Here is a 22,633-nt window from a genome sequence, read left to right on the forward strand (position 1 = left end):
CTTTATATGAAATTATATGATGCAAGTTCAGATTCTGGTAATAACGATATTCTTTTTTTAATTACGTATATATACCATTTATTAAAAAGTTTTTTATTGATTCTTCATAGAGCCTACCAGTCTGCGAGACGCGAATAACGTGGAAATTAATTCGTTTGTTTTGTAATGAACCGCGTCGATTAATTATATTGCAAAACATGCTTGGAGACTCCGTGATCACGCTTCAACTTTTCACTGAGGAAACGTTGACTCCAGTTTCATCAAATTCGAGCAACCTCTCGATTCCTACTTCTTCCGACTTAACCCAGGCGGGGTTTCTCTCGATATAGAATAGGATTCGCCTTACGATTCAACCACGATGCCAAGACCAACTACATCGTTTCCACTATGGTTCTGCTTCGTCTTGCGTATCCCGCGCGCGGCTTCCCCCTCCGTTTAACGGAGGAAGCATGATAAAACTTTATCTCTCTCGCAACGCCGCTGACGCGATCCAAAAATAACGACAATGCTCTCCTAGCCGCGGTCATTTTCCTTTCCGTTTCGTTTCATTGGCATCGTTGCCGTGGTGACTCAGCCGTTTCTGCCATTGACAGCAGTTATTATAGATAATCGGTACGCACGTGCCCCTTTTTATCGTGATTTTTTTCCCGATACGAAAGCATTTTCGGCGATCTGATCGTGATGATTTACGAGTTCCTAATGAGAGCGAGCCGTAGAGATCTAAACTTAGGAATCTTTCAAGACTTTCCTTCAGCCATAAATTGCCTTGCCAGTTTATGTTATGTCCGTTAGAAAAATAAACATTTTCATGACTATATTTATATACAGCATTTAACGGAAACATCTAATTTGTAAATTTTTATAACTATAATTATTTTTCATATATTTCTTCCTCACAAAATTTTAAAAAATTTCATGAAATAATTGTAAATTAATCATTAATTATTTGACAAAAATTATTTTCCGTGAACAACATTATTTTTTCTGTATTTGCCTCGTAAAACTGTAAATTTAAATCTATAAAAAATCTAGATTTTATAAGAGTATGAAATAAAAGAAATTCTGTATAAGAAATTAATCTGATACTAATCTTTTTTGGGACAGATTGATTTTAATATGTTTTAAATGAAATTGTTACGTTGTAAAAAATTATATAATTAATATTATTTTGAAATTATTATTTTTTTCTTTATCATTGAATTTTTTTTTCATTTATTTTGTAGACAGTACTCTGACTATAACATTTGAAACTGAAATTTTTGTTAAGTCTTTTGCACAATTCGTTAAAAGGTTAAACTCGGATCGGACAAATTATGGATTATTCTGACTATTCTTATATTTTCCTTTAATCGTCGCTCTCATCTTTCTACCTCAGCTATTAAATGATAAATATATTGCGAAGATACTGTCTCGATGATTAAAGTTCTCGTTAATTGAATTATTTACAGTTACCAACTTCGTTAATTAGCGGCTTCCCTAATTAGTGCGGTTAGTAGTAATTCTCTTTTTCTATTTAGCACGCGTGTCTCTAAAAAAGAAAGAATAAACGAAGTTTCAATATTATTTTTTTCTGCGACGTCTAATTACGAGATGGAATTTGGATAGGGGATTAAGATGTAGATGCTTGGCGACGATTCGTCAGGATTTATTCAACAAAGGGACGCATCTTGCAAAATTTATATAAAGAGCAATTTCGTTGCAACCAAAATCCGTACATACAATTTCTGTTTCTGAAAGAAGTTTCAATTTGAAAGATCTAACAGCCAATATAATTTTTCGTAATTACAATTTCCTCTCTTTCTGTCTTTCTCTCTCTTTTGCTTTTTCTTCGCGCAAATGGTAAGCCCGACCGGTTGGAGATACGTGTTGCTACGATTAAAAAATTAAGTACGTACGTTGATTACTTTCTCTGGCATATTTCCTTCTTTCTCCGAAGATGGGCATATACTCGAATATATGTCTCTTGAACAATTTGTAACCTACTACGCTAAACACAAGCGATTAAAAACAATAGAAGAAAGGACACGAGCTGACGATTATTTTTTTTTCACCGCTTTTTGTTCGCGGGAGAAGAAGAAGACGAAAGCAAGTTAAAAACGAATACGATTACGGGCGTGTAGATCTCGCCATCTCAGTCTTTCGCAATGAGAGGATATAATTCGACTTTTTCTCGCGATATCACTGATACATAAAACTTTCACGCACGCCTATTTACAGAAAGGGTTGAGAACGATCCCTTGCGGAACTCGCAATCTCAAGAGACTTGTAGAATTGACAACTAGGCGAAGTTACTTTTCCTCCTCGTCGTGCTTGCAAGAGGAAATTAATTTACAGCCGAGTTGATGAGGACGCAAAGTGCAATTCGCGCCTCTTTCTTTTTTATCCCCTCGGATGATGACAGTCATCCAGTAAACGATGACACTGAAAAAAAAAAGCACACGTTTGCTTGACGAAAGACGGACAGGTTGCAAGGTCGTTCGTATCAAGAGTAGTCCTTGAAAGCTGTCCGTAATTTTTTTTTGTTCTTTTTAGATTAGTACACGCACACACTTTCTCCCTTGCGATCGACAGTCATCGATCTCGGCAGAGGAAGGATCTCCCGTTTCTTGGCACTGACACGAGTTCTTCTCGAACTGTCTTCACTCTCCCTCGAATCAGTCGTACAATCAAAAGCGGAAGAAGCTTCAAAGGCGATCTCCTCGACAGCGAAGACGATTCCCACTTGTCGGACGCAGGGTGACGACGATCCTTTCGTTCACGCTTCCATCCCTGTTGACTGTCCGAGAACAATTTCTGTCCTTGTGTTTCTGACAACTTAAATAATAGCAGGAACCCATTCTCTTGGCCACTTTAACGGCGCCTCAATTTCTGCCGGCTAGAGTTTAGTCTCGCGTGGAAGATCAGGTAGACTGTTGCTAGGTGCTAGAAGCCCCAGGACCTCCGGAGTTTCCCTCCGAAGCTCCTTAGCCAAGATCGTACCGTTGGTGCCTTTGAAGATCGGCCTATCGTTCTCGTGATTGTTGTACATGGACGATATGCTGCCGTATTCGTTGATGCATTGCAATACCGTCGAAGCGGGTAACACCGTGGGCGGTCCCAGAGGCGGCGGTGGGCTGCTTTCCTCGATATAATTGATGTGAATGCCTTCTATCATGCTCTGGCCGTGCGGACTGGTCGACGACAGCTCGGTCGGCGTGTAATACTCGCTGTTGACGTCCTCCAGACTCACGCCCGCTACCAAATCGTCGATCTTCGCTTTGAAATACGTATCCATGCCATTGAGATCGTCCTTGGTAGGATCGAACACCATGGAGTCGCTCTTGCCGCACGAGCCGCTCCGGCAGTTGTCGAAGTACAGATTCGGCAGATTCTCCAGCACCTTGGCCAACGTCTGCTGCTGGTACTTGTAACTCTCGCGCAACCGCAACACCTGATGGGCGCTGAACTTGCGGATCTTGTTCCGTTGGAAGACGTAATTCTCGCGTACCCAGTTCAGTTGACCGGTAGAATAGTCCCGTACCCGTTTCACCTGCGAAAGAGTAACAAAATAGACGCGGCTAGATGTGTATCTATTGTATACGCGACATCTCTCGTTATTATCGCCATAATAAACTGCGCTACGTGACTTTCTTATCCTCATTATATGTTTTTTTTTTTTTTTTTATATCAACGGAGAATTGTTTCACCGATGTCGAAAAGCGACGAGTGTGTCTAATGAATTTTTTATTACTTCGCGCGTTGTAACAAGATCACGTAGATTAAATAGAAAGTGAATACGATAACAAAAGAAATTGAGCTAATTATAATGTGCGCATTCCCGCGCAAAAATTCCCACGCCGTGTATCGTACCTGATCGTAGTACTGATCTCTCAGCGCGGTCAGGTGGCTGGTACCGTAGTCCCGTATGTCTCGTATATGCTGCATTTGACCCTCGTAGCTGTCGCGGATCCATTCCACTTGCTGAACACAGTTGTCCTTAATTCTGTGTACCTGCTGCGTGTAGTTCTCCCTCAGCCTTTCGAGCTGCTGGCTCTTGTACTGCTCGATGTTGTCGAGCATCTGGTAGATCTGCTTGGCCCGCGGCGTCACGCCCACGCGTCTGCAGCACAGGCACCACTTGATGCATCCGCACCTACGGAGAGAGATTCACGGGGGGAAGAACGTTAGCGAGAGGGTTGCGAAAGGAAAATGTATATATATATATATATAAAAGTCGTCGGAATCGTCAGGTGGAGTTATCGATCGCGTCCTGACCTTCCGCCGACTTGTTCGCTCTACTCGTTAAAGTTGACGCTCTCGACGAGCGGTTACTACCACTCGAACTGTTAACGGCTCTGTTGACCGACAACACATGCGGGCACATGCGTTTGACGCAGTCGCTGAGGTACACGGCATACAAGAAGAGTACAGAGTGTATATTTTTATTACATTATATATGTTGGCGTATACTTACTTGAAGAACAGATACCGCAGCAGCTGCACCGCCAAGGTCAGCAGAAGAAACGCCGCGGTGCTAATCGCGCCGACGAGGATGCTAAAGATCTTGATATTGTGCAAGGTTATCGGGTCCATGTGCAGCGTTATGTAGACGGTCTCGTTGGCGATCGGGTTGACCGCCGTGCATTTGTACTTGCCCACGTCCTGCCGCAGCAGCGTCGCGATATAAAGGGAGCCATTCTCCAGGACGCGAATGCGGTTGTCGTCGACGACCGGCCGATCCGACATCCAGCTGTGCACCTTCGGATGTTCGACGAACGCGTCGGGGAAGCCCGGGTCCGGCACCCAGTGGAGCACCAAACCGCTCGGGGTCACCCAAGTCAAGGAGGGCGCGGGGTTCCCGCTGAACTCGCATTCCAGCAGCACCGAGCTTAAGAGGAGATACTGCTGGGTTTTGGTGGTCCGCACCAGGTACGGCGGACTGCACTCGAGGTAGCGTAACGTCTTCAAGATGTCCACTTCGTGGCCGCACTTGAGTCCGTTCTGGAAAGTCGCGTGCAGATGCGGCTTGCTCTCCGCCCACTTGACGAACCAGAACATGCGGCAGTCGCAGGCCCATGAATTGCCCTGTAGCTGCAACTCATCCAGCAACGGTAGATGCGCCACGTTCGCCGGCAGGAAGGCCAGCTCGTTGTTACGCAAGTCGATTCTACGCAGGGACGGTGTCTCGTTCAGAGTCAACTGGCCGATCTCCCGTAGCGGGCTGTTTGTAATCTCCAGTGTCTCCAACTCGGCCAGACCGGCCAGATTCTTGTTTCGAAGATTCTCCAATTTGGTCCCGGATAGCAGGAGAGTCCTAAGCCTGCTGACAGGTCGCCAGATGTCACCGGGCAGCGACGAGATCAGCAAACGACTCAGATCGAGCCATCGTAGACTGGCGAGGCCTTGAAACGCATTACCCGCGAGATGCGCGATCGGATTGCCCCCGAGATCGAGGTGCTCCAAGGCCGTGAGGTCGTTGAAGAGACTACGCGGTAATGCGTCGATCTCGTTGTCGGCGAGATCGAGGACTTTCAGTTGCACCAAACCGGAGAACAACCGCGGCGGCAGCTTCGTCAGCCGATTGCCCACCAGTCGTAGCTCCTGCAGCTGTCGATTCGGCTGAAAGCTATGATCCGGCAGTGAGACCAGTCGATTACCGCTGAGATCGAGCCGCACGAGCTCCCTGGCGGACGAGAACGCCTGATAGGGCAGTACAGAAAGTTGATTCGCCGCCAGGCGGATTTCCTGGAGGCGATTCAGATGGCGGAACAGCTGCTGCGGCAGCACGGTCAGCTGATTCCCGGTGAGGTTCAGGTACTGGAGTTGATGTAATGGATGGAAGACGTCCGACGGCAGGTCGGCCAGCCGATTATCATCTAGATCGAGTTGCTCGAGGTGTGGAGTGGCGCGAAACGCGCCGGACTCCACTTTCTTGATCCCGCTCGACGACCAGACGAGCCGTCGCAGCCCGACGTTGTTCTCCAGAACGGTCGCCTGGAACACATTCTTCTGGATCCGGACCCTTCTCAGCGACACGCTCGTAACGTCTCGCGGCAAGGCGAGACCGGAGAAGTTGCGCCCCGCGCACCTCAGACTGCCACCGTTGTTGATGTCCGCGCACTCGCATCCCTCGGGACATTCTACTCGCGACGACGTGGACGACGACGACGACGCTAAGTTTGCGACCGACGGCAGCGTGTCCGAAGGTGCACCCGCGATCTGCACTATCGTCACCAGAAAGACGAGAAAGACCAACCACCTCAAGCGCGGACCATCACCTCCCCTCGCCACCCGCACCCGCATTCCTAAGACCTGCAATGTGACGATTTGCACGAGTACAGCGACTTCCCATGTCCTAACGGGTGGGCCTCTCCTCGCGAGGAACTTTCTCGTATTACAGTCCGTTACGACCGCGCTTCTTTTCTCTGCCCGACTCTTTATGCTTATCGACCTAAAGGACAAAGATTCTGTTTACTCGTAAACAAAGACTGAACTTTTTCTACCTCTTGACTTCTCTCTCTCTCCCTCCCTCCCTCTCTCTTTCTCCACACTACTCGGTAGTGGTTTAAATATATCGATCACTCGCGACCACGTGTTCGCGAACGTCGTCGCCCTTCGCGGCCCTAAGAACTCGCCCGAAGGCTCTCGCTCCCTCCGCTGCGCTACCTACCTGCCGAGAATCACGGTCGTGTTTCCCCGCAGGCTACCCCGAAATATATCGCTTCGAGGAGAATTAAAACGGGATCGGGCGAGAAGAAAATCGTTGGAGCCTAACCGTTCGCGAGCGATCCGACGATGCGGTGTCCTCTGACGGCGATGATGCTGACGGTGGTGACCGATGACGGTGCGTGGGTGATGATACTGGCGGCGAGTCGTCGTCCGTCGAGGCCGTAGCCGTGTTTTGCCGGTAACATAATTACGCCCGTGCACCGCTACCGTACTCGCCGCGCGTTGCACCGGCACCGAGGAACAGTCTCGAGAAAATCGCGCGCAGGGAGAAGGAGAGGAAAAATACCGCGTCTAAGTCGGAGAACGTTAAGCCAACACCGATGATCTCACGCACGCACGCACGCACGCAAGAGTGTATACGCAGGAACGTTTTATTTTCCTTCGCCCGTACCCCTCTTCCTTCCCTCCCTTTCTCTTTCTCTCCCTTTCCCTCTTTCTCTCTCTCCCCTTCTCTGTCTTCTTTCTCTCCTGTTATTCTACCGACGTACGCAATAACCGTCTTCGTGTCCGGCGTCGTGTGCAGCAACGCCGCGGCCGCGCACCACTTGTCACGCGTGTCATATGACACGCTCGTGCATATCGCGCTCCCGGCGGCCGGCAGCGTCCGCCCGCCGCGCGTCAGATGCAAAAACCGACTATGGAGCGGGAGCTCCGGCCACGGCTCTACCGGAGCGGGTTCTCCTCGTGGCGAGCGCCGGTTCGAGCGAACCGGCAACGCCGCCGACTCCCCGGTCGCTGGGCGCCGACGCAGACCTTGCCAGCACGTAGTGCTCTCTTCAAGCGGGACGTAGGAGAGAGAGAGAGAGAGAGAAAGAGGAACGAGAGGGAAGGAGAGAGGGGCGATACACTGAGAGCGTGAGAGAGAAAGAGAACCATTGTGAAAGAGCGGCTCGACGTAAAGGCATACAAGTAAGGGGGAGGGGCGGCTTTCATGTACAAGACAGCCCTCGCGGCAACGGCTGTGTCGAATGCTCGGTGAGAGTTTGGGATTTCTCGGTAGGCCGTTCTCTACCCGATGCTCCGAATCCATCGTGCACGTCCGCCGAGACTCGCTCCATTTAGTGATATACGCGTTCTTATGCTCGCGTCATTGACGCGATGACCGAATCTATTTCAGCGTCGTCGTTGGATCGGATTGATTGTCTTCCTCGCGAGTATATCCTCGCGCGAAGGTGCGTCCGGTTCTATCGTCGAGATATATCGGACACCTTGGCCGCAGACTCTCGTCTCTTCGAGCAGACGCGATAGCGCGATTAACGGTCCGAAATAGTTTCCAAGTTCATTGCCAAATTAGCTGTCAGCGATTTTGCTAGATTGCCGACACGTCTGCGTAGGAACAATTTTATGTTAGCCGTCATTAGCTCGCTTTTATTACAGCGACGTTTCCATCTCCTTTGAACTTTCGAGAACTGTTAGACTTGTGTGATCAGCTCACATTATCAATTTAAATTTATGATCAATGGTAGACGAGTCCGAAGTCTATAGTAAATTACACAAAATAAATCTTGATTTTATTGCACAAGAATTTTTTTTCGAAATTTTAGATATAGATATAGAAATAGAATTATAGATTATAAATGTCGAATTTCGCAAATAAGACCATAGAATTGTGATTAAAGAGAATTTTTAGATCTCGGCCAGAATAAATTTAGAATCGCAAAAGGAAGATTTTGCTCCCGGTTGAATCGTAAATAGTATCGCCCAGATAGGGACGTAGGATCGTAAATAGAATATCGTAATAGAACTTCGAGAACTTTATCTATAATTGAAAAAGTCTAGAATGTGTATAGATTCGAGAGAGATACTCTACACACCCGTTTCTAGGATTATAAATAGCCGCTACGTGAGGTGCGACTGTATTTAACGTTAAATATTTTACGAATCGATCCGGTTTCGGAGACAGTGCACATTATCACGATCGTAATGATGATAAATGCGGGAAGATAAAAGGAATTTTCGACAACCGCTGTGCTAACATCAACACCGGTCGGCCTCCGCGTCTGCGAGACCTTAAACTTTGATTCCCGCTAATGGAACCGGTCGTGCAGACGGTAGAATTTCACGAGCATCCGGGCCAGAGGATGCTCCCACGCTCTTGCTTGCGTTTAATCGAATCTATCTCGCCACGGTGCCTGGGCGTCTGGCCGTCGCGTAAACCATTCAGAAAAGCGTCAACTCTCTTCAAGAAGTCAATCATTTTGAAAGATCCGCAATGGCCAAACAAAATTCAACTCAAGTCTCACATACACATACGTTAGTAGATTTATTTTTTGTAGCTGAACTAATCTACTCTTGTACTTGAAATAAGATGGATATTTATTTGGCGAAAGCGAGAAAGTTGTAGTGCAGTTTAGTGCGGCAAAGAACAGGCTTAATGTTATAAAATGTTGATTTACACTTCTAGATGGAAAATTATAAAATTCAAAAAAATAGGGAATCAAATTATAAACTTATACAAAATTATTTGGTACTAAAAGAATTATATAAGACTTATACAAAATTATTTAGTATTAAAAGAATTACAGAACTGAAATTTTTATAATACTAATTTTAAAATAGCACTTATTCTTAAGCATTTTTTCCTATGTACTGCTAGAAATAATGATACGGTCTGCATGCTGCAGTCTATGCATTGCTATCTAGCGTCTAACTTGTCTATCATCTTGTGCATTTTACATATATAAATAGATATAATGGATAATCATTAGCGCACGTGGATAAGAAGTACGTATTTTCTAATCGGTTACAAAGGTAAGGTATCAAGTCTCATCGTTGTAGTTATCGAACTACGAACGTCGTGACATAGTCCGGCCGCTTGAAATACAAATCGCGATGACGCAAAAGCGAGGAACGTCATGCGCGTTTTCACTTTTACTTTAAACATCGAACACCGCCACGCTTTCCCGTGGAGCCCGCTCGTTCGCTTTTTTTACTATTTCACCTCTCCGTACCTCGGAGAAAATAGTACATAGAGTTTTTACCGTCGAAGAAGCTATTTATAAAAATGTCACGTGCGGATCCGGACGTAGAGCAGAATCCGTTGTATAGCACCCACTGCCATTTTCCCTTGGTTTCTGCCTGAACTGCGGAAAGCATATATCGTCGTGTATTTGAACGATGCACGAGGGGCGGGTGTCCCTTAGGTCCCCCACCGTGCAATATCGATCCGTGACCTAACTTTGTTCCACGCTTTCGCCATACATTACGACATGCAGGCCATTTAGAGTCAAATCGGAAACATCGTTCAACGCTGCTTCCAAGCTTAAGGCTGAAGGTTTATAGGGTAACCCGAAATCCGTTTAGAGAGGCTTTTCGCGGAACAGTGCTACGGTATGCTCGCCAGCAAGAACGAATCTCTAATCTTCCGTCAATTCGAGAACGTCTTCTATGTAAAACGTAATATTTTTTCGTTGCAAAAGGAATGACAAATATATTTTGAAAATTCCATTCGATGAATTTTGAAATTCTCCGCTCTCGGGAATGAAAACAAACGCGCTCCTTTATATGACGCATGGTTCTCACTTATTCCGTAACAAGCGATTATGTAACACGACGTTTATTTGCAAATAATTGACTCGAGGACGGTGTGTGTTTATTGCAGAGACGATATCGCTTTGCAAGCCGAGCGTGTAGCAGCTCGGTTAATTGCGCGCAATGGTCGCGCGCGAGGAAAAACAATTTCGCGGCCGCGAATTAAATGGGAGCGAGAACCGAGTGCGGCCTGCGCGCGCGTTGCGTGGCACGTTTACGGCCGTATAAGCGCTGCTTATTGCGCGAATCAGGAGCAAACCATTTGTCAATAAACTTCGCGGAGCAAACCGGGCGATTTCTCTGTTTGCCACGGGAGGGGAAGGAAGGGGGGATGAGGGAGTGTGCTATCTCTCTCGTGCCAGGCGCGCCCCGCGAATAATCGAAGCCATTCGTCCGCGTTAATGGATTCGTCTCCTCCGCCAGTGCATATAACGAAGGTCAATAATCCGATAAAATTATTTGCGCGACGAAGAACCCACGGCGACGACGGCACACACGCGTTATTGGAAGCATCGATCGTCCTTACGCAAATCAGCCATCTGGAGCCCGGGATGTTGCGTCGCACCTTACGATACATGACACATTACGTTCTAATAAAAGAATCGTTCGAATGCAATTTCAGCGTTTACACGGATTTCAGTCTCCGCTAAATTGCGGTCAATTACTAGAAACCAATGACATTTTGCTTTTTGAAAATATCTTGTTTCGTTATTTTTCCAATTTGAAACACTTTTGTCAATCTAAGATAGAATTTTGTCTCAATATTTTTTCGTTCGACGTTCAATTCAGTCAATTTTGTTCCAATTTGGGATTAGCGCACTGTTTTCTTTCTTGAATTATTTTCGCGGTGGAATTAAATGCGGCAGTAATCGGTTTGTTTGCGCTAATATTTTCGGTTATTTTCGTGCCGCGACTGTGTCAGTAATGGGTACTCATCTGGTAAACGAATTTTTTATCTGCGCGATCGAAAACGCATTTTATCCATCGCGACTCGTTAAAGAAAATACGTCGCTCACCTGTGCAGTCGTTCTGATTTAGACTATTGATTCCTTTTGTTTCTTCCTTTTTGATGGATAGATTGTCTCGTACGAGGAACGTGCGCGTCTCGCCCTCGCTTGTTCTAGAAACTCGAGGCTACGCATTTTTAGCGATATCTATGAAAAGTATTCTCAGACGTTATTTACGACCGATTGAAGCACTCTCGCGACGTCATTTAACAGCTTGCACCTGCTTCACCGGCTAGTCGTTCTCCTTTGTTACGGAACGATGGCAAAACAGCGCATTATCGTTATCAAGATTTAAGATCTGCATGTTTGGCCTCAGGCTGACGTTTGCGACGCGACCTACGTCGTTTTGAAGATAAATTCCCCGTGTGTGTGTGCACGCGCGTGTTACTGTTCTTCATCAAATACGTAGCGCTCGCCTAAATTATATGCGCGTTGTTTGTGGGAGAGAATTAACGGGCAACCTTCGACTTACTTGTAACGCAGAAACAGACGGGCCGCTTAAACTTAATGGGCTGTCGGTGCCGTTGCTTATTCGGTCAGTCGATCGATCACGAGTGCACTCGGCATCATCCGCAAAACTATCAATACTTCGATTGATCGCTATAACAATTTTAGCGATAAATCGAAGTATCGATACTTTGATAATTTATTCAAAATTGACGCAAAATAACATAGATATATATGACGCGTATGAAAGCCGAAAATGTAAATGGATGATCGCAATAGAGGAAGGTTTCCTTTGCAATGTAATTCACTGATTTTTAAGACCTCGTTTCAAAAGTATGTGATATATAATACGTTGAACAAAAGCTCCTGGAACGATTCACGGACGTTCTCGAGAGTTTTCAGAGTGTTTTTCTCGTTCGTCGTGTTTTTCCGGAATTTTGTGCATTCCTCCTGATAAGATTATATTTCACAGATGTCCCGTCATTCCGAGGCTGGAGCCCTGTTATACATTGTTATGCCTTACCTCATATATTGAATCTTGAATTACTGACTTCGTGTTCAAATATTTTCGGGCAAACAATGTTGCGAGCCGCCGCCACTAATTTGTCTTTCTTTCGGAAGCGCTTCACGTGCCCATTCGCGAATGCCGAGGGGTAGAAGGGGACCTCGAGGTATCCGGTCGGGGCGCACCTGCTCTTCGCTCTAAACTGTCACGCGCGTTTATTCGCCGGGACCGACCTTGGGCGTCGTCCGACGCCGTCGCCCTCGACACACAATTTCGACTGCACTACGATCTATAAGAGCCGATCGAGACGGGCGGGAAATGTCATTTGCGAAAGGACACTCGCGAACTCGTGCTGTGTTTCAAAGCGAAACTTGTACGCAAATTACGTTGACGATCGATAATGAAATTACGTAACAATTAATGAAATACAAATGCACGACAAATTAAAAATTTATCATTCTCGAAAACGTACTGTGGAACAAATAGACATTTATATAGAATCAATCATTCTTATTATTACTGCTATTCTTATTCTTTGACGTATTTTATAATTATATCTATTAATTTATTGCTATGCCGAGGCTTTTGAGACTCTATGAAGGATCGATATCACGAATCTTCAGAAGAAGCCACTAAGGAGATTTCCGTTCGCAAGAACGTTCCGCCTTCCAGTGTAAAGAATTGTAATCCAGAAGGGTTGCAGAATCGCGGTAAAATCTGGCGAAGCCGGACTGCGGCTGTGAGTCAGGTCAAGGCATGTGATTGCGTACTCCAGTTATCTAATAACAAAATCGGGTCTCGCCTCGAGATTGGCGAAGTTTCTGTAGGTTACGGTAAAGCTAAACGCGGAAACTCTCCGCGTCCTTGCCTGCACGTCGTCGCCGTCCTCGGTCATGGTCAGGGGGAGGCGGGCTCTCCGTCGGGTCATCTGCTTTTTCGCCCTGATAACTCTATCTCCTCCTTTTCTCTTTTATTTATTTTTTCTCTCTTTTTATGGTCGCCAAAACCTTCCTTCCATGGTCATAACCCAGTTACAATAGAAGAACGAGTTTTTCCTCTGTAAAACGTCGTTTCACTTGGAACGTGCTTTTACGAGTTTCGTATCGATCTCACGACTTTCGTCTCTTTTTCGTCGTCGCGCGACGAGGATGTCGGAAATCGTAGAGCACACTGAGGGCAAAAGGAGGACTGGTTTCGGCGATAGAACGCTCTTTCATTTCGAGCTAAGAGGAATTTCTATTGCCGGCTTGTCCCGCGCTCCGTACTCTTTCGAATCTTTCTTGTTAAATAGCTCACTTAGAGTGGAAACAATAAAGTACGACTGCGGAATAGAAAGTTTCGTGGAGGGCGATTAATTTTGAAAGTGTTGCAAGGAGTAGCAGAAGGGTGGAATTTATCTCTTTCCGAACTCCTGTTTCATTTGCTCTCCTTTTATTTTTTATGTTTGCCTCTATAGCCTATTTCATTTGCTCTCCCTGTGTACCCGGATAAAATGAAAAGTGAAGCCTCTATCGTCTCTAAGTATTCATAAATTTTAAAACGATCTCTACGCTAAATAATTCAGAGGGAGAGAAATGATATGAGCGCGAGCAAGCTTCGTTTTTTCAAAAAATAAAAAGGAAAGAATTTGATGGAGCAAGCTTTGTTTTCTCGAAAAAAAAGGAAAGAAATTTTATATTCCTTTTAAGGAGCTTCGCGTCTTTTTAAATTTATTTATATGATAATAATTTATAAAATACAAATTTAAGAATTTTATAATGACATTAATTTCTAAAACTGCTCTAAGCGGTCCCTCAATTGTCTTGTGTAATATCGGACAATCCGGAATAGGAACGGCGATACGAATAGCTCGAGGAATTTGTTCCCGAAAGACCGCGCACCGCTTTTGGCAGCGCGCTGCATAATTCATCGAACGTTGAGAGCACGTTTACCCGAGTACAAGATCAGTTTCTCGCGCGCGTTACGTAACGACATCGATAAGGAAGTCAGGGGTGTGGGGTATCCTTTGGACGGGGAAGGGCGGTCACGTCGAGGAGGCCATCGATTGCACCTGGAGAGCGCCGTCTCTCATAAAAACCTCATTGCCCACGGTACGGTGGAATAACCTGCTTCCGGTGGAATAGAATTACACGCGATAATCGCGTCACGGATGAGGCGTCTACGTCGAAGAATCTTGAAGCGCAAATCGCAGTAGTGTTACGTTTCGTCCCCGATAATTTCAGACTACTTTGGACGTGGCACGAAATGGACGTGTCGCTCACTCGGCATTGTAAAAATAAAAATGGCAGGTCATACGACCAACGCTGGCAGCCACGTCGTCGAACGTCGCCCGACTTCGTGTCTCTAAAAAGGCCGATATTAATATCCTTTCTAATCGACGCAATACATAATAATAAAAAAAACTGCGTACAATAAAACTAGGGTAACTCTAGATTGTCTCTCTTCAGAAGAATTTTTACTACATTAGTTTTAGGCGCGATTCGCTGGATTTCTCACTAACCGTCTACGCTTCGTTCGCGTAAAAAAATAAGAATATGTATTAATTACGTAATGCGTTGAAAGGCGCTGCCAAGAGTAGTGAGAAGGAGAAGGATACGGTCTTCGTACCAGAGCACGCTCTCTCGCGCGGAAAGGGAGAGAGGAGAAGCATGTGTGTGTATGCGTGTGTGTTTCGCTTCATAGCCAGGGCAATAGCAGTCGTTTGCTCGGGTAGGCATATCGTGCCTGCCCGCCGTGCATATCGTGTTTCTGCACGAGTACAACGAGGAGACGCGGGTTCTCGCGCAAGCGAGAAAGAGAGAGAGAGAGAAGGAGAAGGAGGGTGACAGCTCGCCGAGTCGGGCCGAGCTGAACGGCGCGGAGCTCCCGATCAGCTGGGAACCGCGCGGCGTTGCCGGGTCGCACGCGACGTGACCCCCGGCCGCCGCGGATCAATAGTCGGCCGAGCCGGCAACGTCGCAAGCTACCGTCGGCTCTTTATTTAAACGTGCCAGTCAGCTCAGCTCGGTGTGCCGCTCCGCCGACCGTTTCCCTGGGTTCTTTTTCTCTACCTTCTTGCATTTTCTGCCGTCCTCCTTCCCTTCCCAAGCTCCCCCCCTCTCTCTCTCTCTCTCTCTCCCTCTCTTTTTCTCTTTCAATGCACTCTCACGTCTTTGCATCGCTCTCGGCACTTCGCCGGTCGGATTGACATTTTTGAAAGATTGATTCCCGTTTGAATATACGTGGGCGTAGTTCGAACCTTCTGGGAAAGGTTCGAACTGTCGATTGCTTTAGCTATTGTTCTCACGATTATATATATAAATATACTTTGCGCTGGGTATATAAACGCGCGCGGGAGGGAGGAGGGATCAGGGCCGTAGATACCGGCCGCGGCCATTGCACCCGAGTGTTATTTCAACGGACGTAACTGTTGCCGGTCGCCATCGCGTTATGCCGTGCAAGCTTAATGCGAGAAGCGAAGAGAGCCTGATCGGCACATCGGCATAAATATCGACAAAATTGTAACGTAGTATTTAAAGAAAATTCATCCACAAGTCTGAAGTCGTTCTTATATCGTTGCGTATGAAATATTGCAATTTCAAAAATCTTGCGTTTTTTTTGTATGTATTGTAATCTATGTTAACCGCACGTTCTTTTCCCGAAGAGATGGCCTGAATGTGCGAAGCCGATATTTCACGCGCAACGACCCAGTATTATATTTATACGGCCTTATTTTGTGGACGTGCATATAACTACCGGCGATGGGTGGGTTTCCTCGATTCGTCGCTAAATCGAGAACGGAAAGTACACACAAGAGCGTGTATTTCGACATCGAGCGCCCGACTACGACAAAGCCACCGCGACCGCATACGCGTATATACACGTTGCTTGCTCAAGAGTCGGTTGTTCAGCTGGTCGGTAATAAGGCGCAATGTGTGGCGCGTGGAAGAGTCTCGCTATTTCGCGGGGAAGGTGAAAACAAGAAAGTCTCCGATGGATATGGATGATCATACACTTTCACGCTAATCCGATCGATTCGCTCCCGCTTCGCGACGGCTGCGGCAACAAAAGAGAGACGAACGCGCGCCCGACACGCGGCCCGCGACCTCGAGAAAAATCGTGCCCCCCCCCCCTCTCCCTCCTCTTCCCCTCCGTCCTATAAACGTCGTCCTGGCCTGGCCTATCGTCTATTCCGTGACCCATTTCCGCCCGCGGCGATGGAAAAAGAAGGATGCACTCCGTCGCAAATAACTGTAATCCGCCGAGGTCGTTACGAGAATTCCTCGATTCTCCATCGTACAATAAAACAAATTGCGTCGGGCGCTTGTTTGTTATTTTCCAAGAGATCAAACTACACCGGGACCCGTCCCACCTACGTACTTCGCGTTGTTGTAGCTCGGATGACAAATTTCTCTCATTTTTTTTTTGTCACATAAAGTGTTTGTACTTGAACGCGCGTATTCGTGAAAACGCACATGTACGCTCGTATTTTCAACAGCTTCTCCGATTTCAGCGAAGCTAAAAAAGGCTTCTCTTTCAATAAAATTTTTCGCATTTCTCCGAATTTCCGAATTTACGAAACTATTATTCTCTCTCCTTTCTCTTTCCGCGAAATCGTTTTAATTTTAATCCGGAAAATTTTTGGCGACTCTGTCAAGTGGTGAACGACCCGTCGCGATTCCGGGATCCGGGGTGCTCCAGCCCCATCCTCTCGTCGTCGGCTTTGTCATCTTTTTTTTTGTCCGCCGCGGCCATTTGTTCCGGGGCTTTCGTTAGCGGCTCGCTAATTGTCGCCGCTGCTTAACATACCCCGCTAACGTCCCCGCCTCTATGTATCCTCCCTCCCGGGTGCATTTCTGGCGCCACACTCCGCTGGGTACCATTATCCGCGCGGAGATGGGTCAAATTTAATCGCTGGAACAAGTATCCGCCCGACACGTCTCCGGTGTCCGTATGGCGCCGGCGAGAGAAAATCCGTAGCGCGTATGTCACGCACATTCGCACGTACAATTCGAGACAATGGCGAGGCTAGGAGAGCATCCGGTATCAAGAGGAGGGGGGAGGGGAGAGGAAATTCGATGCGAGAGTTGCGTTGACGCATACTCGCGTCGACTTTCGCGATTAAATTTTTCCGCGCGCTCACGCCGCGCCGGATGACGACGGCCATCATCAATTAACTGCGTGGTCGCGCTATCGCTTGTGAAAATGAGATCCGCACAGCTCCTTCTGTCGAAGTAAAAGCCGTTTCATACACACCGGACGAAACAATTTTGATTATCGCCGGATCAATATTTATGCGGATGCGGAGATACGTATCTAGCTGCGTGTAGAGCGCTAAGCCACGCGAGCATTGTAGTGCGATTACCCTTTGTTGAATTTAATCTTTCAAGTGTTTGCTCTCTTTTATTTACTATCTATTTTGTTTATCTAAGATTTTCATTAGCGATATCTCGGGCAGCTTTAACAATATAATTAGTTATACGGCGTTGGCCGATTTTTCCTCGCCAGAAACACACCGTGTTAACCGCATTGTCTGTATTTCAACAATTGCGCGCTCACTTTCGCAATCTTTTCGATCGCGACTGTTCCGCTTTCGTTGTAAACACGTATGTGTACTGTATCCCACGATTAGGATAGTACGGCGAATGGTACCGATCGCTCCTTGACCTAAAGGAGAAAGCACCAGCATATATAATATATTATATATGTAATAAAAGTAGAATAAATGAATCCTTTTAATCTCCTTGTAAACATTAAAGAAGTAAAAATTTTAAATTTACTTTGGAAGTTTTCCAATTTCATCAAGTCTTTTCATCAATTATGATTATAACGTTTTAAATGACAATATACAGGTTGTTAAAACTTTAAACTTGATGGCAGGCATATTTTACTTTTACTCGTAAAAGAGAATGAACACGCGATCGAAGTTTGAACTTTGAAGATCCGGATTGGAGAGAGAGACCTTTCGTGCGTTTGAGATCTCGCGGACGGGATAGAATGCCAATCACGTTGGCAAGCACTTGGCCTGAACGAAGAGTTATGTTCACGAGTTCACCCGCGGAGGTGTTGCAAATGCACAATCGCGAACGCGACGCGCGGGCGAGTGGCAAATGGTATTGTCCACTCATCGGCCGTTAAAGCGGACGCTAAACTGTCAGTCTCAATGTTAAGCGAGTGCAGCTGTCCCACCCACGTGCGTTACGTAGGCCAGACGTGCGTTGGTGCGGAGTAGCAAGTATTCCACTTTTGCATAAGGTCACATCCGCAGAGAGAGACGTAGCCGTATTCGGACATGCAAACGTATCTCCTTTCTTAACGCGATCTACATCTGCGAAAAACAATTAACTCTCAAGAGACGTAAATTTTTATCGCACTCTAGATAGAAGTCCCGAGGGAGCTCTCTTAATTTTAGATAATAAATAAAAAATAGGAAAATAAAAATAATTTCTCCATACGTATTTGCTGCCGTATTTTCTTTTTCTTCGGCGTTAACGTATTTTTAGATAAACCAGATTCTGATTCTGTTTAGAAACGTAGCGAGAATCTAAGATAATCTGCGCTCACAGTTAAGAGCTTAAAGATATATACACATCCGGTGAAGAAGTAAATATACGTCGCTTTTGCATGCTACTAAGATAAGAACGTAATCAAATAGGTCAAGCATGGAAAGGAAACGCAAAAAATACTGTACAATGAGGGGAAATCTTTTAAGCTTAGTTAGCATCATTATTTAATTAGAGTCATAATCGCGTGGGTATCATAAAAAAAATGAACGATCGTTTAAGAACGTTACTGCGCGGGGTAATTTTCCATTGCATGAATCTCATGAAAATTAAGTTCGTAAATCAACGCCTCCACGACACAAAATGTCACGTGAAAAGCAACCGCACACGCGTGTCGTTCTATCTCATTTGATATAATTTCTATTGACAGCGCATTTAACTTTATTAAGCGCTTTGTGTGTTAAGAACGCTTTATATCTGGACGATTTGTTTGAGACCTCGCCACTTGGAATATTTCTTTTATGCTTTTATTAATAGTAGAAGAAGTATTGCATCATTGCATGAATTTTAAGATGCTTGAAGCATCTTAAAATTCAGACGGAGAAATTTTTTCGCCTTTCTAGAAACATCACTATTATATATAGAATAACCGAATCTTGAGAAATATCGATGATATATACGTTACGAGCAAAATCCGTCGAGTGTCACGTCTGCGACGACGGTTCGGAGGAGAGCGCGTTATTGCATGAAAATGATATCGTCGGGCATCGCCGACTTAATGCCACGATACACGTCAAAGCTATCGCGCGTCGTAAATATATGCGAGGGGCTTGAACGACGAGAATCGACGTCGGCGGCATGTTATCGCGACGCGAAGTGCAGACGTGCGCACGTGCGTCGCGTTCCTTCTGGAAACCGTTGGATTCCTTCCATCATGGAAGCCGCGCGAGCTGTGGCCGAGCTGGTTCAAGGCCGTCGTGTGACGCACACGCACATACGCACGTACGTACGCACTCACACAAACGCCAAATTTGTCCCGCGACTTGCCTCTCCCTTCCGTCGATTCTATTTTACTTATTTGATCGTGAGATCACCCGGAGACACACATACCCGTTTTCCCTGCGTTCCGCAATGCGAGGCTGGAATTTTCGCGCGTCGAAAAGACGCATTATTTTATTTCGCTTGAATTCATGATAGACGTCACAAATGCCTGAAGTAGTGCCCGATAGCGATTCTATAAAGACTATTACCATACATAAAGTTATTTAATTATGTAACGAAAATGTAACGTGCAGGTATCGAAACGATGATTTCCCGAAGTCATTGCACTTTTAGCGAAATGCATGCAAAATGGTGGGCATTTTAATTTCGATCAACAATCTTTTCAATGCTCGTAATTATATGATTAAGTAATAATTTTAATGAGAATTAAAATAAAATTCAGAAGCCGTTTTCTATTACATATATTTTATTTTGCTTTTAATTCCTTCTCTTTACATAACTTATATATATTTTAATTTATACATTTTATCTCCTGCTATTTTTATCTTGATCTTTAATCACATCGTCTCTGATTAGATTAATCCTCATATTTATTTAAATACATTATAAAATTACTGTCAAGAAAATTCAATTTGTGCATCTGACGCTCCGCGTCAGACAGGAAGAGAAGCCGAATTGTCGATTCTATCAGATCGTCGGTTGATTTAATGACGAGGATCCGCGACACGAGAATGGCTCTCTTCTTTCGCCTGAGGACCTTAAAATAACGAGGGTTCAACGGTTACACATTTTGCAATTATAAACTACGTCGTTTTCGTCGCGTCGGATCGAACCTATATGCGCTCCCCTCCCATCCCCCCGCCCTCTCGCTCCGAATCCGGGAATCCGGTCGAGGACATTTGTCACGAAGTGTTTTCGAATGTCATGTGATAAGCATCTCTTCGGTGCCAGGCGATCGATACCTCGCCAAAAAGCTATAAGTGATTAAACTTCATTCAAGTAAGAGAGGCTTCCCCTCTCTTCATTCCGATCGAATTTGGACGTTTACGTCTAGCTGACGGTATATGCATAACCTGTGTCTCTCGGAATAGACGCTGCAAAATGCCATATCCTTGAGTCACCCGGAATCGAGTGTCTCGTCTTTCGCAAAAATCGAGCGATATAACATCGTTGTTTACGCACACAATCTCTTAAGAGCAAATCTGAAGAGCAAAATAAGATATACAGAAAACGGCTTCTGAATTCTCTTTTAATTCTTATTAATTCTTAAAACTTAATTCTTAATTTAATTCCCATTACATTAATTATTACTTAATCAAATAATTACGGGTATTGAAAAGATTGTTGATCGAAATTAAAATGTTCGCCATGCATTTCGCTAAAAGAGCAAGGAAAGCCTTCGAGGAATTAGCGAGATATTGATATGAATATATAAAATGTAATGCAAAGTTTTATAAAAATATCGCAATATTAATATCATCTAAAGTTAAGGAATTTGGGAAATAATTTATCGAGAGAGAGAATCGTCATCTGAGAATACGTTCTAAGACGCCCTGTACATTTGGTGCGCGTCGCAATTGGAGACGGAATGAAGCGCGCGCGATCGCTTTACGCCGCGTTCGCGCGATCACGTCACACGCGGGAAGAAAGGAACGAGGTTCTTTGACCATTAATCGCTTAGCTCCGATTCTCGGTGCCCGGTGCTCATTCAGAGGCCGCTTCCGTCTTCGGCGGCACAATGACGGCGTACCGACGAAGGTCGTGCCGAGCCTCTCCGCGGAGCGCGCGACGTGAATTTCACAGCGTTATGCAGCGCGCGTCGCGGTTACGACGCGGCGCGACGGGAGGTAAAAAAAATATGCCGAAGCGATCGGAATTAATTCAATTCTTCCCCCCTCCCGCAATCGTCGAACCGTCCCACTCCTCCTCCGCTATTGAGATAAAAATGAGATAGTCAAGACTCTTAATGAATCACGTGAAACGTGATGAACGTTATTTCTTCTCGGATGGCGGCTGTCGCTGGCCGCGTTCACAATCTTGCGGATTACAATTTGCAATCCTCTTTTTTCTTTTCTGGTTTTGCTCTATACAATCGAATTTTCTCGCTTCGGTGAATACATTGAAAATATTCGGAAAGCTTACTAAATGTTGGAAGTGGGTATTATACTTTTGTTAAGATACTCCCATGTCAAGCTGATTGTGAGACTCGACGCTCTGCTTTGTGGTAGCCGCTCGCATAGTTCTCTAAGTATTATAGAAGTGTCTAGTCATGATAAATGTCAAACTATACTACAAACTCTACATTATAATTGTCGAGTACTTTTCTGAGATCTCCATTTTCTCGATAACAATTCTCTTCAATTTATATTATACCCGCTAATTGGATTGAAGACAAGATATTTGATTCTTCCATATTATTTGCAAGAAATATGTTGGATCGCAAGAGGATTAATGTCCATTTCTATCAATATAGATTTATTTTAATCACGGTTTGATTTATTCTTTACCTATTTCTATTTTTTTCTAATTCATAGAACTATAAAAGATAAGAATTAAGTTAAACTGAGATTAAAGTTAATCTAAAGTTAATCATTAATAAAAATGAATAATCAAGCGGTCGGAACTCGTGTTTCTGCATAACGATAAAGATTCTTCGTTCATTATTTCTGCGCATTGACGAGAATCCCGAACGCGTACGTTGAACGTAACTCTTGAAGTAGACCGTGACGACAGGGATGTTATGTACTTCGCAAGAAACTGTCTGCCGACGAGGAAGAAGAACTCGCTGCCGAAAGCGGGCGAACGTGGCTTCGAAGAGGCTCGTTTATCGCATTCTGTAATCCTACTATTTATTTATTGAAGATTGTCGTTCGTGAAAAACAAATTTTCCTTTTCTATAAATTATTATTTATTAATAACAATTTGGTAACAAGACTGTCGTAAGCTCAGTA

General features: G+C 45.2%; 2 protein-coding genes across 6 annotated transcripts in view; one reads left to right on the plus strand and one right to left on the minus strand.

Moving 5' to 3' along the window:
* Positions 1-22,633, plus strand: part of LOC105447936 (putative oxidoreductase GLYR1 homolog) — a 39,431-nt gene that overhangs the window by 10,140 nt on the left and 6,658 nt on the right. The window lies entirely within an intron of this gene.
* On the minus strand, positions 1,625-18,171 carry LOC105447935 (leucine-rich repeat and immunoglobulin-like domain-containing nogo receptor-interacting protein 3). Of its 5 annotated transcripts, none has more exons than XM_011686253.1 (4): positions 17,694-18,171; positions 4,454-6,430; positions 3,850-4,132; positions 1,625-3,529 (listed from the first exon to the last, which is right to left on the minus strand). In XM_011686253.1, the coding sequence occupies exons 1-4, from the start codon at positions 17,864-17,866 to the stop codon at positions 2,876-2,878; spliced, it is 3,087 nt and encodes a 1,028-aa protein (XP_011684555.1). In that variant the 5' UTR covers positions 17,867-18,171; the 3' UTR covers positions 1,625-2,875. The 5 variants fall into 5 exon arrangements, with proteins under 5 accessions (XP_011684555.1, XP_011684557.1, XP_011684558.1 ...); XM_011686255.1 differs by lacking the exon at positions 17,694-18,171 and adding an exon at positions 11,256-13,020 and having other exon boundaries at positions 4,454-6,291; XM_011686256.1 differs by lacking the exon at positions 17,694-18,171 and adding an exon at positions 6,755-7,363 and having other exon boundaries at positions 4,454-6,291.

Source organism: Wasmannia auropunctata, unplaced genomic scaffold (genome assembly GCF_000956235.1).
Source record: "Wasmannia auropunctata unplaced genomic scaffold, wasmannia.A_1.0 LD336090.1, whole genome shotgun sequence".
NCBI lineage: Eukaryota > Metazoa > Arthropoda > Insecta > Hymenoptera > Formicidae > Wasmannia > Wasmannia auropunctata.

Excerpts from the sequence above, each read along its gene's own strand:
- LOC105447935 (XM_011686253.1), bottom strand. The coding sequence starts at position 17,866 with ATGCTGGTGCTTTCTCCTTTAGGTCAAGGAGCGATCGGTACCATTCGC. Across the intron at positions 4,133-4,453 it reads CTGCGGTATCTGTTCTTCAA|GTGCGGATGCATCAAGTGGT; the intron begins GTAAGTATACGC and ends CTCTCTCCGTAG. Across the intron at positions 3,530-3,849 it reads GAGATCAGTACTACGATCAG|GTGAAACGGGTACGGGACTA; the intron begins GTACGATACACG and ends ACTCTTTCGCAG.